Genomic DNA, 16,406 nt, shown 5'->3' on the forward strand with positions numbered 1-16,406 from the left:
GGATTTTATTCGAATTGACGCAGCTTGAAAACGGAGAACGTTTTATTCATGTATGGCTTCACCAAAGAGTCCAGGGACACATAAGACTAGTAACTTAGAACAGTGCTTGAGACAGTGTTGCGGAGGCAGCGCTCTCCAGCAGCACTGGTGGTGGTGTTGTGTGCTGCGCAGGCGTGCAGAAGCTGGAGGGCGTGGTGGGCGCGCTGGTGGTGCGGCAGGCGCGGTCGCGCGACCCCTGGCTGTCGGCGCGGCTCTACGACCACGACCTGCCGGCGCACGTGGTGGTCGTGACTGACTGGCTGCGCACCGCCGCCGACCACCGCCTGCCGGGGCTCCGGAAGCGGCGCGCCGGCCAGAACCCGGACGCCTTCCTCATCAACGGACGCGGCATCGTCACGGTCAGTACACCGAACGTGATGGGAAAGACCTTTCTTGCGGTCCAATCGCCGGCATTTTTCTTGCAGCTCGTTTTCCAAACGGTCCAATTATGATGAATAATATGCATCTGTAATGGACCTCCGCCACACACTGTCAGGTGGCTTGCGGAGTATGGATGTAGATGTAGAAATGTCCCTTCCGTCCCTGCCGCACAGCTTCCGTAGCGTAGCACCGAGTCCTACTGCACGCTGTAGGCGGAATCCCAGCACTCTTGGCGATGTACAGCGCACGAGAAAAATTACGAGAGGCGTTTGAAAAGTCCGTGCAAAAATAAAAACTACTTACGTGTTTGCGGTAAACCTTTTTTATTTTTCGACATAGTCTCCCTTTAGACTTATACACTTCGTCCAACGCTGTTCTAATTTGTTGATCCCTTCCGAATGATAGGAACTGTCCAAGACTGCAAAATAGCTATTAGTTGCCGCAATCACCTCCTCGTTTGAACAAAATCTTTGTCCCGCCAGACATTTCTTCAAATTGGGGAACAAACAGTAGTCCAAGAGAGCCAAGTCTGGAGAATAAGGGGGATGCGAAACGAGTCGGAATCCCATTTCCGCCGGCCTTGGTGGCCGAGCGGTTCTAGGCGCTACAGTCTGGAGCCGCGCGACCGCTACGGTCGCAGGTTCGAATCCTGCCTCGGGCATGGATGTGTGTGGTGTCCTTAGGTTACTTAGGTTTAAGTAGTTCTAAGTTCTAGGGGACTGATGACCAAAGAAGTTAAGTCCGATAGTGCTCAGAGCCAATCCCACTTCCATTACTTTTGCGACCACAACTGCTGAGGTGTGTGCTGGTGCACTGTCGTGATGGGAAAGGACTTTTTTGCCGTCCAATCGCCGGCATTTTTCTTGTAGCTCGTCTTTCAAACGGTCCAATATCGATGAATAATATGTACCTGTAATAGTTTTACAATTTTCCAGATACTCGATGAGTATTATCCCTTGCGAATCGCAAAAGACAGTCGCCATAACCTTTGCGCCCGAAGGACTGGTCTTCACATTTTTTGGTGCCCTTGGTAACCCATTGTTTACATTGTTGTTTGGTCTCAGGATTACAGTAATGTATCCATGTTTCATCCACAGTGACGAAATGACGCTTAAAGTCCTGCGGATTCTTCCTGAACAGCTGCAAACTATCCTTGCTACACTTCACACGATTCCGATTTTGGTCAAGCTTTCTCATGTCCAAATGTTTGTGCAAAATATTATCTACCCGTTCATTCGAGATGCCCACACCATTATCAATCTCAAGCATCTTACGTCTTCTGCCATCCATCACCATATCATGGGTTTTACCAATGATTTCTGGAGTCGTAACCTCCACAGGGCGTCCAGAATGTTCAGCATCACTTGTGCCAATATGGCCACTCCGTAACTTTTGAAACCACTTATAAACTGTTGTAATCGAAGGTGCAGGGTCACTGCAATGTTTAGCAAGCTACTCTTTAGTCTCCGGAGGCGTTTTGCCTTTCATAAAGTAATGTTTCATCACCACACGAATTTCTTCTTCGTCCATGTTTTGACAATCACTCGACTTCCTTGATTCACACGAATGTCAAACACAAAGAAATAGACCAAAATAGCTGGAACTTGGTGTGCGTTTTTTCCAAAGATGCTACTAACTAAAGATGCACAGATACGCACCAGTGGTGCGATCTCTCGGACTTTGCACGACTTTTCAAACGCCCCTCGAACATGATGTAGTGCTCCACAGATTTAATCGGAATCGTTTGTTGATTGATCCAGCTTTTTAGTCTACGCTGCTACACACATAAAAACAGTTTACAATAGGCATTCAATAAGTGATGCAACACATTGTTTTTATCGGCCAATTTCGGTTGAAAAAATACGGAATTTGTTATGGAACATCGTGAAATATTCCCACTTCAGCCCCTACGGTCTGTAATGGAGATGCGTTCCAAGCAGAGAACAGTTATTGAGTTTCTTCTGACGAAAAAGCCGAGGATCGCAGATTTTAATAGGCGCTTGCAGAATGTCTACAGAGAGCTGTAAGTGAACAAAAGCACGGTAATCCATTGGGCGAGGCATCTCTGATCGTGTCAACAAGTTCGCGCCTACTCGTCCCATCTCACGCGTGCCGTTCGGTCGCAGGCAGCCGTGGCTCCTGCAGTATTGGAACGTGAGGGCAGAGGGTTCGTCGCCACAGAAATGCAGACGAACTTCTCCGTGACAACGCATGAGCGGAAAGAAGTCTGCGCAGCCGAGAGCAGTTCACAAAACTTCATTGGACTCTTCTTCCTCATCCACCTTACAGCGTGGGTCACGCAACTTCGGATTTCCACCTGCGTGGGCCTAGAAGGATGCGCCCCGCGGGAAGCAGTACGTGGGTAATGTGGAGGTTATTGACTCAGCAACACAGTGGCTCCGACGTCAATCAGTACGCTGGTACCATGTGGGAATACAGGCCATCACAGTGCGGCGGAATAACGCCGTCGCACTGAACGGGGATTACGTTCAAAAGTAGGATTTTGTAGCGAAAAGATTGCGGAATAATATGGTGTGTTCGAGTCCTGAATAAGACCAACCTGCTTTGAGAAAAAAGTGTCGCGTTACTTATGAATCCCCCAAGTAAGTAAGAATTGCCAGCTTCGTATTTTCCTGCGAGAGAGGGTCAAACAGTTCACTACCACGAAGTCAATAATTAATGCGCTGTACCAGTCCAACTACTGTCAGGAATATTTCGAGATCCGAACACTGTATTGGAATATAATCAGCGCTAAAAGTTTAGTTCAAAAAATGGTTTAAATGGCTCTGAGCACTATGGGACTTTACATCTGAGGTCATCAGTCCCCTAGAACTTGGAACTACTTAAACCTAACTAACCTAAGGACATCACACACATCCATGCCCGAGGCAGGATTCGAACCTGCGACCGTAGCGGTCGTGCAGTTGCAGACTGTAGCGCCTAGAACCGCTCGGCCACACCGGCCGGCTAACAGTTTAGTACACTGTCTCAAATTGGCTCCTAACAACTCCCACCAAAAATCACCTCAACAACAAAACAGTAACATAGTTCAAACTCTGTGGGAAATAATCACACAAAAATATCATTCTCAAATTTTCTCGGGCACAAATGTACTTTATTGGTTTCTACGAAACCTCGAAAAATCCATCTTATTCACTGGAACGCTATCGTCCAGCTAACTACAGGCTTCGCAGCCTGATATAAGTACTCTGCGAACCTAGCATGTGTGCGATCACCTAAAGTCAACTCTCTTCTAGAACACCGGAAAGTTCAACTGCAAATCCGTGACGGCGCACGGAACGCACTTTCGAACTCTTTCAGTTTCACTTACTGCAAGAAATAACTCTACTGATTATGGAAGATACCCTGTGCCAGCTTCTGAAGGGCACTACGAAAATACGGCCTCCATCCTCTACGACACACGACTTCTACGAGGTGCGACAATAAAGTAATGAGGCTGACGTGAAAAAAAATGTTGCTTACCGTTTAAGTCAAGTTTAGTTTTGTCTCCTTCAAAGTAGTTCCCTTTTGATTGCACACACTTTTTCCAGCGCTTCTGCCATTGACGGTGACATTTCTCGAACTCATCTCCTGTAATATCCACCAAGACCCTCGTCACAGCTTTTTGGACATCTTGTGTTGTTTGAAAATGGTGTACCTTGACCGCCGTGTTGACTCCTGGAAATAGAAAAAAGTCGCTCGGAGCGATATCTCGTGAATAAGGTGGCCGTGGTGTTACTGAAATTTGTCTTGAGGGTAAAAATTGCTGTGCTGACAGAGCAGTATGGGATGGCGCATTATCGTGATGTAGAATCCAATTATCAGCAATGTTGGCACGAACTCGAAGAACTCTTTTACGAAGTCTTTCTAAAATTTCTTTGTAGTAGTATTGGTTAACTGTTTGTCCAGGAGGCACCCACTCTTTATGAACAATTCCCTTGGAATCAAAGAAGCACACAAGCAGGTTGCTGGTCGTCCACTGCGGTCTTCATCTTCAACATTCATTCTGCCTTCACTAAACATTTAATGCCAACGAAAAACTTGAGCTCTTGACATAACCTCCTCTCCAAAAGCCTTCTGAAGCTTACTGTAAGTTTTCATCGCGTTTTCTCCCAATTTAACGCAAAAAGAAATGCCATTTCGTTGCGCAGTATTATGTGGTTACATTTCCGTGACGAGAGACACTAACACGTGTTAACTTATTATAGCACTTCTCAGGACTAATTGTTCAAATGTGTGTGAAATCTTAATGGTCTTAACTGGTAAGGTCATCAGTCCCTAAGCTTACACACTACTTAACCTGAATTATCCTAAGGACAAACACACACACCCATGCCCGAGGGAGGACTCGAACCTCCGCCGGGACCAGCCGTACAGTCGATGACGGCAGCGCCTGAGACCGCTCGGCTAATGCCGCGCGTCACTTCTCAGGACTGACCAGTTGCGTCGATGTGCTGTTTGGACTAGAAGCAGCTTATAGACCGAGGTCAAAGATGTTGTGGCTACACAAGCCTGCAGGGTTGCCACATCTTGCAAAGAAAATCACTCTCATTACTTTATTTTCGCACCTCGTACAGCTCGTTTTCGCCACCTCCAGTCCACTCCACGAAATTGTTTAACATTTGGTAATTCCAGCCAATCCGAATCAGGCGCATTCTAATTGGCCATTTCCTGTTCCCGCCTACAGTGCTTCTGTAATGTGCTACTTCCTGTTAAGCACTTTCAGAAGTTTTCCTGCAAGTGTTGGAAAACGCCGATCATCATATCACTCGACCTTAAGTCAGCCAGCCCCGCCTGCCAAGATCTCTGCCCACTTATGAGGATTAAGGAGAGACCGACACATCAGTTCCACGCTGTAGAAACACCCTCCCCCTCCCCCCCCCCCACCAGAAACTGGCCCTTTCACAGACAATAGCCACAGAAATAGCACACAGGCATTGTCAGCAAATGGTATATTACAAGTACTGAGCCCTCGGTATGCGTGTCTGCGGCTTTCATTTGCAGGCTGATTACCACTTCTACAGTGAATACTTCACCCCGGAGCGGAATGTGCGCTGTTTTTAAACATCCTGACAGATTAAAACTGCACACCGGATCAGGGCTTCTATGCGGAACCGTGCCTTTCGTGAACAATCTTCCTATCGACTGAACTATCCAGACACGAACAACGAGCCGCCCTCATACCTTAAGTTCCGCTAACAGGCCAATAATTAGAATTTTTCGGAATGAAAAGCTTTGTGATTGCTCGTATCGATGGTATAGAAATTTGGCGGTGGGACGAACTATTATATTTTTTTATTTATCAACTGCGTAATAATCGATTCTTATGGCAGCTACTGTCAGCGCACTGTTTAAAGGGGTCACGTTTACTCGTTGACCTCAAGTTTCGGTGTTGTTAAGTAGATGAATTTAGCAATGCGGTTTGCAGATACAACGCCTGGCAAAAGAATGAAGCAGCCAGAAGCTGAGGACGAAACGAAATGAAAATTCACGGGTTGAAAGAATATCTGATGTTATTTATGGATTCTTCCGGTACTTCTTGGTAGAGCAGTTCCATACTTAGGGTTGAATAACAAGTACACAGTTTTTCTTCTACTGATTTTTGTTTATTTCGAACCAGTTTTCGGCTTATTAGGCCATCTTCAGGAAACAAGTGTCTAGTGTCTGGAAGGGACACTGGTTTTTAGGTAACCAAACATTAAAACATTATAGGTGAAGATACAATGACTTGCATAGCGTGTTGTGCACCGAACTTCTTTCTTAATTTTGAAATTACATTTTACACAATGGCTATTGTTAAGTCCAATAAATAATTAAAGTACGGAATATTACAGGTTAAATTGATTTTATTTTCTGAGATACTGTTAAAATGAATACTTTTCATTTATGTTGTGCAAGAAACCTTTTTTTTTTCAATGGAAACCAAACTCTAAGCAATGGACAGTATTATACACAATAATTAGAATATATAATCTTACGTTATTACAGAATAAATGGTTATGATGCTGTAACTGAGCATTCGCAACTTTTGTTGAGAAACAAACATATTTTACATTGTCAATAATATTTTTATTCAGTGGACTGTATTGAACATAGTACATGGTTAAAATATACGGCAGAGAAGTATTACAAGTTATATTGTAGAAGTTTATGGGCTAAGGAATAGGAATAGGCAGCATTATGTTCATTGTGGCGGTTTGTGGGTATGTGACTGGTTGATAGCATCATGTGAAGCTTAAAAGTGGTAATGTGCTCAGCTGTACATGATCATTTAGAACCAGCTAGAGATTTTGGGCTAAGTGTCTGTTTATCTCAAGTGCTTCTAACACGCTTTGTTTTCTCCTTTGTTGGCTACGTGTAGTACTTCTGTTTGGATTTGGTATTTGTGTCCTTCCTTCAGCACATGTTTGGCAAAGATGGAGTCTGACTTACGCAATTTCCAGCTGCAGTCTTGTTTAATCAGCCTAGCTGTTATGGCCCTGCATGTCTGAAAAATATACAGTTGAAACTTCTTCGTTTAATAGTTTTTTTTACTTAAATTGCAATAACTGGGAAGGTGAAACTTCTTAATTTAATTCTGGAACTGCTGAGTGAAACTGAACGTACTGTCACTTTGCTTGTCTTTATCATTTCATATCTGACCTGCAAAATTATTCGTGACAAATACAACTCATACACAATCTGACTGCTCAAATAATTAACACAAAAGAATAGCCCTGAATTAGAAGAAATCCTAACGATAACCCATACATTTCGTAAGACACTTACCTCACGAAAAATCTTCGTTACTGGAACTACTGCAATACAGCGAGCGCCAATACTGCCAGCTAAATAAAAGATCCTAACTACTGAAGGCTCTAACTACTGATAGGCATAGTTAGCAAATGAAAGATTTTGATAGAGAACAAACAATGTATTTAGTAAATTTTACCTTAATAATGTGACATCCGGTTTAAAAAATATATAATCGTCCGTGACATCCAGTTCCAAAAAATTATATAATTGTCAATAGTTTTAAATCTCTATGACGGACACGTCCAGACCGCCCCCTCGCGCTAACACTGCAGACCTCTAACCTCCATCTCTGCTAACTATAAACTTCCAACCTCCATCACTGCTGGCCATTTACCTCCAACTGCGAGTCCGACCAGCCACACAGTCTCTTAAAGAGGGCGCACACATCGCTGTCAGAGTTATTAATGCAGTCTGTCGCGCTGCCAACATACAAACATATAAACAGGCTACTTACACAGTTTGTTGCAGCCATTACAAGTGATTTTAAAAACACCACTGTTACTTAATAACTCTGTTTTGTCCCTGCTGTTGAACAGAATATGGACTGTAATGCCTCTTACATAAAATGAAGTTTTGTTGTTGCAGGATGTGAGGGTTTAGCTAATTTGTCAGACAGCTTTCCTAAATATGGGATTGTACAGCAGCAGGTTCTAGATATGACTGTTGTCGCAGAGGGCGCATACACATACAGTAACAGTAGAACAAAGACAGTATACTTGTTATTCAACCTTAGATATTTGATGTTATATCAGCAGTTACAAAATTAGTCAAATTTACAAAGAACTTGAGAGTATAGGCCCACTTACTAGTATAACATTGTACCCTCCTATGACCTGGATACATGCTGTGATTAGATTGGGAAGGGTGGCCTAAAGCCTTTATATCGACCCCAGAATCAAGCTGGCGCTCAACTGTAAGTGGTCCTTGGCAACTCGGATACTGGCGCTGAGAAAGGGTTGACATGCGAGCTGGCCCCATGCACGTTCTATCATTGACAGATCAGGGGATTTTGTTGGCCACTGGAGTACCTCTCCATCAAGCAGACAGTTGATGGGGAAACGTACCATGTGTGGACAAGTTTTGTACTGTTGAAAAATGACACCACGATACTGTTGCCTGAGAGGTGACACAGGAGAATGCAAAGTGTCCATGACACACTCTTGTGTGCCGTCTGGGTCCCCTTAATTACTACCAGCCGTAACCTGTGGTCACACCCAGTGGTTCCCCATACCATAACGCCAGGAATAACACTGTTCTACATCTCAAAACATCTCCCCAGGTCGCTCGCTATGCTCACCGATGTTGGTCGTCTTTGGTAGTGTGCAGCTGCAATTCATCACTGAACACAATGCGACACCATTCATCAGCAGTCTATGTTTGCCATTCAAGACCCACCTCAAATGCAGCTGTTCTTGTTGAGGTGTTAACAACAATCTATTCATGGGACGGTAATTTCGCAGCCTGGTTGCTCCTAGTCTTTGAGCAATGGTTGAGGGTGACATAGATTGTTCAATAGAGTCCGCTACTTGTTCTCAGATGGCATGCACAGATGTGAAGGCAGTATAATATGCCTGATGCACAGCATGCTAATCCTCCCTTGTGGTGCTCACACGTGGTTGACCTTAACCTTGACAATGAGTGAACCTGTCTCCACATTTCCATGCAGTCCAACGTCGGGCGACTATCACATACGATTTCCCTACAAATTTGGGTATTGCATGATTTGACCAGCCAGCGAAATGGAGACACATGATGAGGCACCTTTTAAACCCTGTCAGGTGCTGATAACGCTGTCTCACGGGAGTGCGTGGCATTTCCGAGTCTTTAATCACTGAACATCTGACACTCTTCATGCAACCTCATATAACTTACCAGGCCTGGTAACAACATTAAGCACGAACAACAATAATACACTCTAGTCGCCATACTGGCTGTCACAGAAAATTGCAACTCTGATGATTTACACTGATGTCACAGAAGTCATGGGATACGTCCTAATATCGTGTCGGATCTTCTTTTGCCCGGCATAGCGCAGCAACTCGTGTAACCTTACATAAGGTGTCAATCGTGGTAAAAGTAAGAAGTGCCCGGAAAGTAATTTAACAGCGAAGTTTCGATTCGGAGAAACGGGTAGTGTCATGTTGGGTTGGTAGAAAAACAGCAAGTCTTAAAGCGTGACGACACGCTGAATCCAATTTTTTTTTTTTTTGATATATCGAAACGTATTGTATCTATCTCCGATACTAATATTTGTGGTTTTTAATTCGATTATTTATTTGAAAAGCTTTTGAAATAATTATGTGTGATATGAGTAAAATTCATATGACTATTATATCGTATTTACAGTGATGTAATAGTGATTTGACATTGACTTCACCATGAAGAAGTATACTTTTTCTTTGAAAAAGACAGAGATGTTAGCACTCTATCAAGTTACTCCGGTGCGCGATAAGTGAATTTCGTTTTTTAGTCCTAATTGATTGCATAGAGGACAATTCTAATTAATTATTGAGTCCTTTGAGTGGTAAAGGGAGAAGAGAGAGGGAACCAAAAAGGAATACGTTAGCTGTCCAAACAAAGGTCACATCTTGCGGACTTTGTCAGCGAGGCGCGACGTATGTTACAAGGGATCCAGCTACAGCATCAATGTAGACTTACTGATAATAATTAGATCGGAAGTTGTTTTGAGAAAGCATATGATTGTGAACTGACTTTTAGTTAACTATTACGAAAGATAATCAATTAGCGAGAGAAAAGCCAAATTTCGGGAATTAGATTTGATTGTATGGTTGCATAGCAAAGTATGAACAGTCTTGCGTTACGTGTAGCCGGAACTGAGTTATAAGTTGAAAATCCCCTACACACACAGGCGAACACTATAAAAATTGGCATTAATTATGATTGAGTTCAGAATGAATGTGATTTTTTTAGCCAACTCGGGACCTCAATAAACTGCAGTTACATGAAAAGACAATTCATGTGTTGCGTCTCATTTCAGTACACGACCAACTGTAGGAACTACAATTTTCCATCGATGTTATCACTTTTGTCAAAAAAGAGACAGTTATTTTTTTTCGTTTCTTGCCGTACTCGAAACGAAGGCTATAAATTGGAAGTTCTTAATGTTTTGTTGTATATCTTGATTCCGGAAAGATAAGAAGATGTTCCCCTACCCCACTTCCTCGAACTTACGAGCCTGAGGATTTGCCAAGCGTGTAAAGAAGAAAGAAGAGAGAACCAAACCAACAAACCACAAGCGCTACCGGCGACGACGACGAAGGAGGCAAGGGGAGGAGAGGATACACTCGACGGGGATTTGGGGCGGGGGGGGTGCTGTGTAGCAACTCGAGGTGGCATGGAGTCACCAAGCCGTTGGAACGTCCCTGCAGAAATACCGAGCCATGGTGCTTCTTTCGCCATCCTTAATTGCGGAAGTGTTGCCGGTGCAGTATATCTGCACGAACTGAGCTATCGATTATGTCCCATAAAAATTCGATGGGATTCATGTCGGACAATCTGGGTGGCCAGATCATGTCCAGAATATTCTTCAAACCAACTGCGAACAACTGTCGCCCTATCCATGACGTGCTGCCATCCATAACCATTCAATTGTTTTTTGGGAGCCTGAAGTCCATGAATGACTGCAAATAGTCTTCAGGTAGCGAAATTTAACCATTTACAATCGCCGAACTGGGGAGCCGTGCGGTCTAAGGCGTCTTGTCACGGTTCGTGCGGCTCCCCCTGTCGAAGGTTTGAGTCCTCTTTGGGCACGTGAGAGTGTCTTGTCCTTAGCGTAAGTTAGTTTAAGTTACACTCCTGGAAATTGAAATAAGAACACCGTGAATTCATTGTCCCAGGAAGGGGAAACTTTATTGACACATTCCTGGGGTCAGATACATCACATGATCACACTGACAGAACCACAGGCACATAGACACAGGCAACAGAGCATGCACAATGTCGGCACTAGTACAGTGTATATCCACCTTTCCCAGCAATGCAGGCTGCTATTCTCCCATGGAGACGATCGTAGAGATGCTGGATGTAGTCCTGTGGAACGGCTTGCCATGCCATTTCCACCTGGCGCCTCAGTTGGACCAGCGTTCGTGCTGGACGTGCAGACCGCGTGAGACGACGCTTCATCTAGTCCCAAACATGCTCAATGGGGGACAGATCCGGAGATCTTGCTGGCCAGGGTAGTTGACTTACACCTTCTAGAGCACGTCGGGTGGCACGGGATACATGAGGACGTGCATTGTCCTGTTGGAACAGCAAGTTCCCTTGCCGGTCTAGGAATGGTAGAACGATGGGTTCGATGACGGTTTGGATGTACCGTGCACTATTCAGTGTCCCCTCGACGATCACCAGTGGTGTACGGCCAGTGTAGGAGATCGCTCCCCACACCATGATGCCGGGTGTTGGCCCTGTGTGCCTCGGTCGTATGCAGTCCTGATTGTGGCGCTCACCTGCACGGCGCCAAACACGCATACGACCATCATTGGCACCAAGGCAGAAGCGACTCTCATCGCTGAAGACGACACGTCTCCATTCGTCCCTCCATTCACGCCTGTCGCGACACCACTGGAGGCGGGCTGCAGGATGTTGGGGCGTGAGCGGAAGACGGCCTAACGGTGTGCGGGACCGTAGCCCAGCTTCATGGAGACGGTTGCGAATGGTCCTCGCCGATACCCCAGGAGCAACAGTGTCCCTAATTTGCTGGGAAGTGGCGGTGCGGTCCCCTACGGCACTGCGTAGGATCCTACGGTCTTGGCGTGCATCCGTGCGTCGCTGCGGTCCGGTCCCAGGTCGACGGGCACGTGCACCTTCCGCTGACCACTGGCGACAACATCGATGTACTGTGGAGACCTCACGCCCCACGTGTTGAGCAATTCGGCGGTACGTCCACCTGGCCTCCCGCATGCCCACTATACGCCCTCGCTCAAAGTCCGTCAACTGCACATACGGTTCACGTCCACGCTGTCGCGGCATGCTACCAGTGTTAAAGACTGCGATGGAGCTCCGTATGCCACGGCAAACTGGCTGACACTGACGGCGGCGGTGCACAAATGCTGCGCAGCTAGCGCCATTCGACTGCCAACACCGCGGTTCCTGGTGTGTCCGCTGTGCCGTGCGTGTGATCATTGCTTGTACAGCCCTCTCGCAGTGTCCGGAGCAAGTATGGTGGGTCTGACACACCGGTGTCAATGTGTTCTTTTTTCCATTTCCAGGAGTGTAGATTAAGTAGTGCGTAAGCCTAGGTTCCGATGACGTCAGCAGTTTGGTCTCATAGGAACTTTCCACAAATTTCCAATTTATTTTCTTTTCGAGTCAATGATCGGTTCAGTTGGAGTAGAGGACCTGGTCTACTCGATGTGAACACAGCCCACACATTTATGGAGGCACCAGCAGATGGCACAGTGCCTTATTGACAACTTGGATCCATGGGTTTGTGGGGCCGCCGCCACACTCCAACACTACCATTAGGTCTCACAAACTGAAATCGGGACTCATCTGACCGGGTCATGGTTTTCCAGTCGAGTACGGTGCAACCCATATGGTCACATGCTCAGGAGAGGCGCTGTAGGTAATGTGCTCTCAGCAATGCCACTCGCACCGGTTGTCTGCTATCATAACCCTTTAACACCAATTTCACCGTACTGTCCCACCTGATACGTTTGTCGTACGTCCCACATTGGTTTCTGCGCTTATTTAACTCAGTGTTGCTTGTCTATTAGCACTGACAACTCTACGCAAACGCCGCTGCTCTCGATCGTTAAGTGAAAACTGTCAGCCACTGCATTGTCCGTGGTGAGAGGTAATGGCTGAATTGTGGTGTTCTCTGCACACTCTCAACACTGTGGATCTCGGAATATTGAATTCCCCGAGCGATTTTTGAAATGTCCAGTTCCGACTACCATTCCGCGTTCGAAATTTGTTAATTCCCATCATGTGGCCATAATTATGTTGGAAACTCTTTCACATGGATCGCTTGAGTATAACTGTCAGCTCCGCCAATGGACTGGCCTTTTATACCTTCACCACGCGATAACAACGGTGAAGTCACTGATGACAGTGCCACTAAAGCAGAGTTATTAAACACGGTTTTACGAAACTCCTTCACAAAAGAAGACTAAAGATTCTTGAATTTCAGTCAAGAACAACTGCCAAGATGAGAAACATAAAAATAGATATCCTCGGTGTCGCAAAGCAGCTTAAATCACTTAATGAAAGCAAAGCTTCCGGTCAACATTGTATGTCAGTCAGGTTCCTCTCAGAGTATGCTGATACAATAGGTCCATATTTAGAAATTATATACAACTGCTCACTCACAGAAAGATCTGTACGTAAAGACCGCGAAATTGCTCAAGTCACACCAATACCCAAAAAGCGAAGTAGAAGTAATCCGTTGAATTACAGGCCTATATCACTAACGTCGATTTGCAGTAGGGTTTTGGAACATATACTGTGTTCGAACATTGTGAAGTACCTCGACGAAAACGATTTATTGACACACAGTCAGCACGGATTCACAAAATATCGTTCTCGCGGAACACAACTAGTTCTTTTTACTCATGAAGTAAAAATTGCTATCGACAGGGGATATCAAATTGATTCCATATTTTCAGATTTCCAGAAGGTTTTCGACACCGTTCCTCACAAGGGTCTTCTAACCAAACTGCGTGCCTACGGAGTGTCGCCTCAGTTGTGCGACTGGATTCGTGATTTCCTGTCAGAAACGTCACAATTAGTAGTAATAGACGGACATCATCGAGTAAAACAGAAGTAGTATCCGGTGTTCCCCAAGGAAGTGTTATAGGCCGTCTATTGTTCCTGATCTGTATTAACGACATAGGAGACAATCTGAGTAGCCGTCGTAGATTGTTTGCTGATGATGCTGTCCTTTACCGTCTCGTAAAGTCATCAGATGACCAAAATGAATTACAAAATGTTTTAGATAAGATATCTGTATGGTGCGAAAAGTGGCAATTGACCCTGAATAAAGAAGAGTGTGAAGTTGTTCACTCAGTACTAAAGAAAATCCGCTAAATTTCGATTACGCCATAAGTCACACAAATCTGAAGATTCTAAATTCAACTAAATACTTAGGGATTACAATTACAAATAACCTAAATTGGAAGGATCACATAGATAATGTTGCGGGTAGAGATTGCCATTCATTGGCAGAACACTTAGAAGGTGCAACAGGTCTACTAAAGAGACTGCTTAACACCACGCTTGTCCGCCCTATTCTCGAGTACTGCTGTGCGGTGTGGGATCCGCATCAGGTGGGACTGACGGATGGCATCGAAAAAGTACAAAGAAGGGCAGCTCGTTTTGTATGATTGCGAAATAGGGGAGATCGTTCCACAGACATGATACGTGAATTGATGTGGCAGTAATTAAAACAAAGGCGATTTCCGTTGCGACGGGATCTTCTCATGAAATATCAATCACCAGTTTTCTCCTCCGATTGCGAAAACATTCTGTTGGAACCCACCTACATAGGGAGAAATGATCATCACGATAAGATAAGAGAAATCAGCGCTTACACAGAAAAATTTAAGTGCTCGTTTCTCTCGTGTGCTATTCGAGAATGGAACGGTAGAGACTCAGCTTCAAGATGGTTCATTGAACCCTCTGCCAGGCACTTTATTGTGATTAGCACAGTAATCACGTAGATGTAGATGTAGATGTTATACCTTGTGTATGTGACACTACCGCCATCTGTATATGTACATATCGCTCTCCCATAACGTCCCCTCAGTGTACATCCGCACCAATGGTGTGTATGAAGTTAAACCGGCCTCCGATCATGTATTCTGTGTGCTTTGCTTCTTCTGGCAAGCAGTGTGGTTCAAATGGTTCAAATGGCTCTGAACACTATGGGACTTAACATCTATGGTCATCAGTCCCCTAGAACTTAGAACTACTTAAACCTAACTAACCTAAGGACAGCACACAACACCCAGTCATCACGGCAAGCAGTGTAGATAACTAGAACGAAAACGGTAATATTCTACATCTACATCTACATCTACATTTATACTCCGCAAACCACCAAACGGTGTGTGGCGGAGGGCACTTTACGTGCCACTGTCATTACCCCCCTTTTCTGTTCCAGTCGCGTATGGTTCGCGGGAAGAACGACTTGCGGAAAACCTCCGGGCGCGCTCTAATCTCTCTAATTTTACATTCGTGATCTCCTCGGGAGGTATAAGTAGGGGGAAGCAATATATTCGATACCTCATCCAGGAACGCACCCTCCCGAAACCTGGACAGCATGCTACACCGTGATGCAGAGCGCCTCTCTTGCAGTGTCTGCCACTTGAGTTTGCTAAACATCTCCGTCACGCTATCACGATTACCAAATAACACTGTGACGAAACGCGCCGCTCTTCTTTAGATCTTCTCTATCTCCTCCGTCAACCCGATGTGGTACGGATCCCACACTAATGAGAAAAGCTCAAGTATAGGTCTAACGAGTGTTTTGTAGGCCACCTCCTTTGTTGCTGGACTACATTTTCTAACGACTCTCCCATGAAACTCAACCTGGTACCTGCCTTACCAACAATTAATTTTATATGATCATTCCACTTCAAATCGTTCCGTACGCATACTACCAGATATTTTCCAGAAGTAACTGCTACCAGTGTTTGTTCCGCTATCATGTAATCATACAATAAAGGATCGTTCTTTCTATGTATTCGCAATACATTACATTTGTCTATGTTAAGGGTCAGTTGCCACTCCCTGCACCAAGAGCCTATCCGCTGCAGATCTTCCTGCATTTCGCTACAATTTTCTAATGCTGCAACTTCTCTGTATACTACAGCATCATCCGCGAAAAGCCGCATGGAACTTCCGACACTATCTACTAGGTCATTTATGTATATTGTGAAAAGCAGTGGTCGCATAACACTCTCCTGTGGCACGCCAGAGGTTACTTTAACGTCTGTAGACGTCTGTCCATTGAGAACAACATGCTGTGTTCTGTTTGCTAAAAACTCTTCAATCCAGCCACACAGCTGGTCTGATATTCCGCAGGCTCTTACTTTGTTTATCAGGCGACAGTGCGGAACTGTATCGAACGCCTTCCGGAAGTCAAGGAAAATGGCATCTAGCTGGGAGCCTGTATCTAATATTTTCTGGGTCTCATGAACAAATAAAGCCAGTTGAGTCTCACACGATCG

The 16,406-nt window shown here is 45.0% G+C and overlaps 1 protein-coding gene across 1 annotated transcript in view; it reads left to right on the plus strand.

Moving 5' to 3' along the window:
• The window catches only part of LOC126175257 (uncharacterized), a 189,573-nt gene that overhangs the window by 70,455 nt on the left and 102,712 nt on the right, over positions 1-16,406 (plus strand). Inside the window, exon 5 of the mRNA XM_049921899.1 lies at positions 172-398. Within this exon, the coding sequence (XP_049777856.1) occupies positions 172-398 (227 nt within the window). The remainder of the gene's footprint in view (positions 1-171; positions 399-16,406) is intronic.

Source organism: Schistocerca cancellata, chromosome 3 (assembly GCF_023864275.1).
Source record: "Schistocerca cancellata isolate TAMUIC-IGC-003103 chromosome 3, iqSchCanc2.1, whole genome shotgun sequence".
NCBI lineage: Eukaryota > Metazoa > Arthropoda > Insecta > Orthoptera > Acrididae > Schistocerca > Schistocerca cancellata.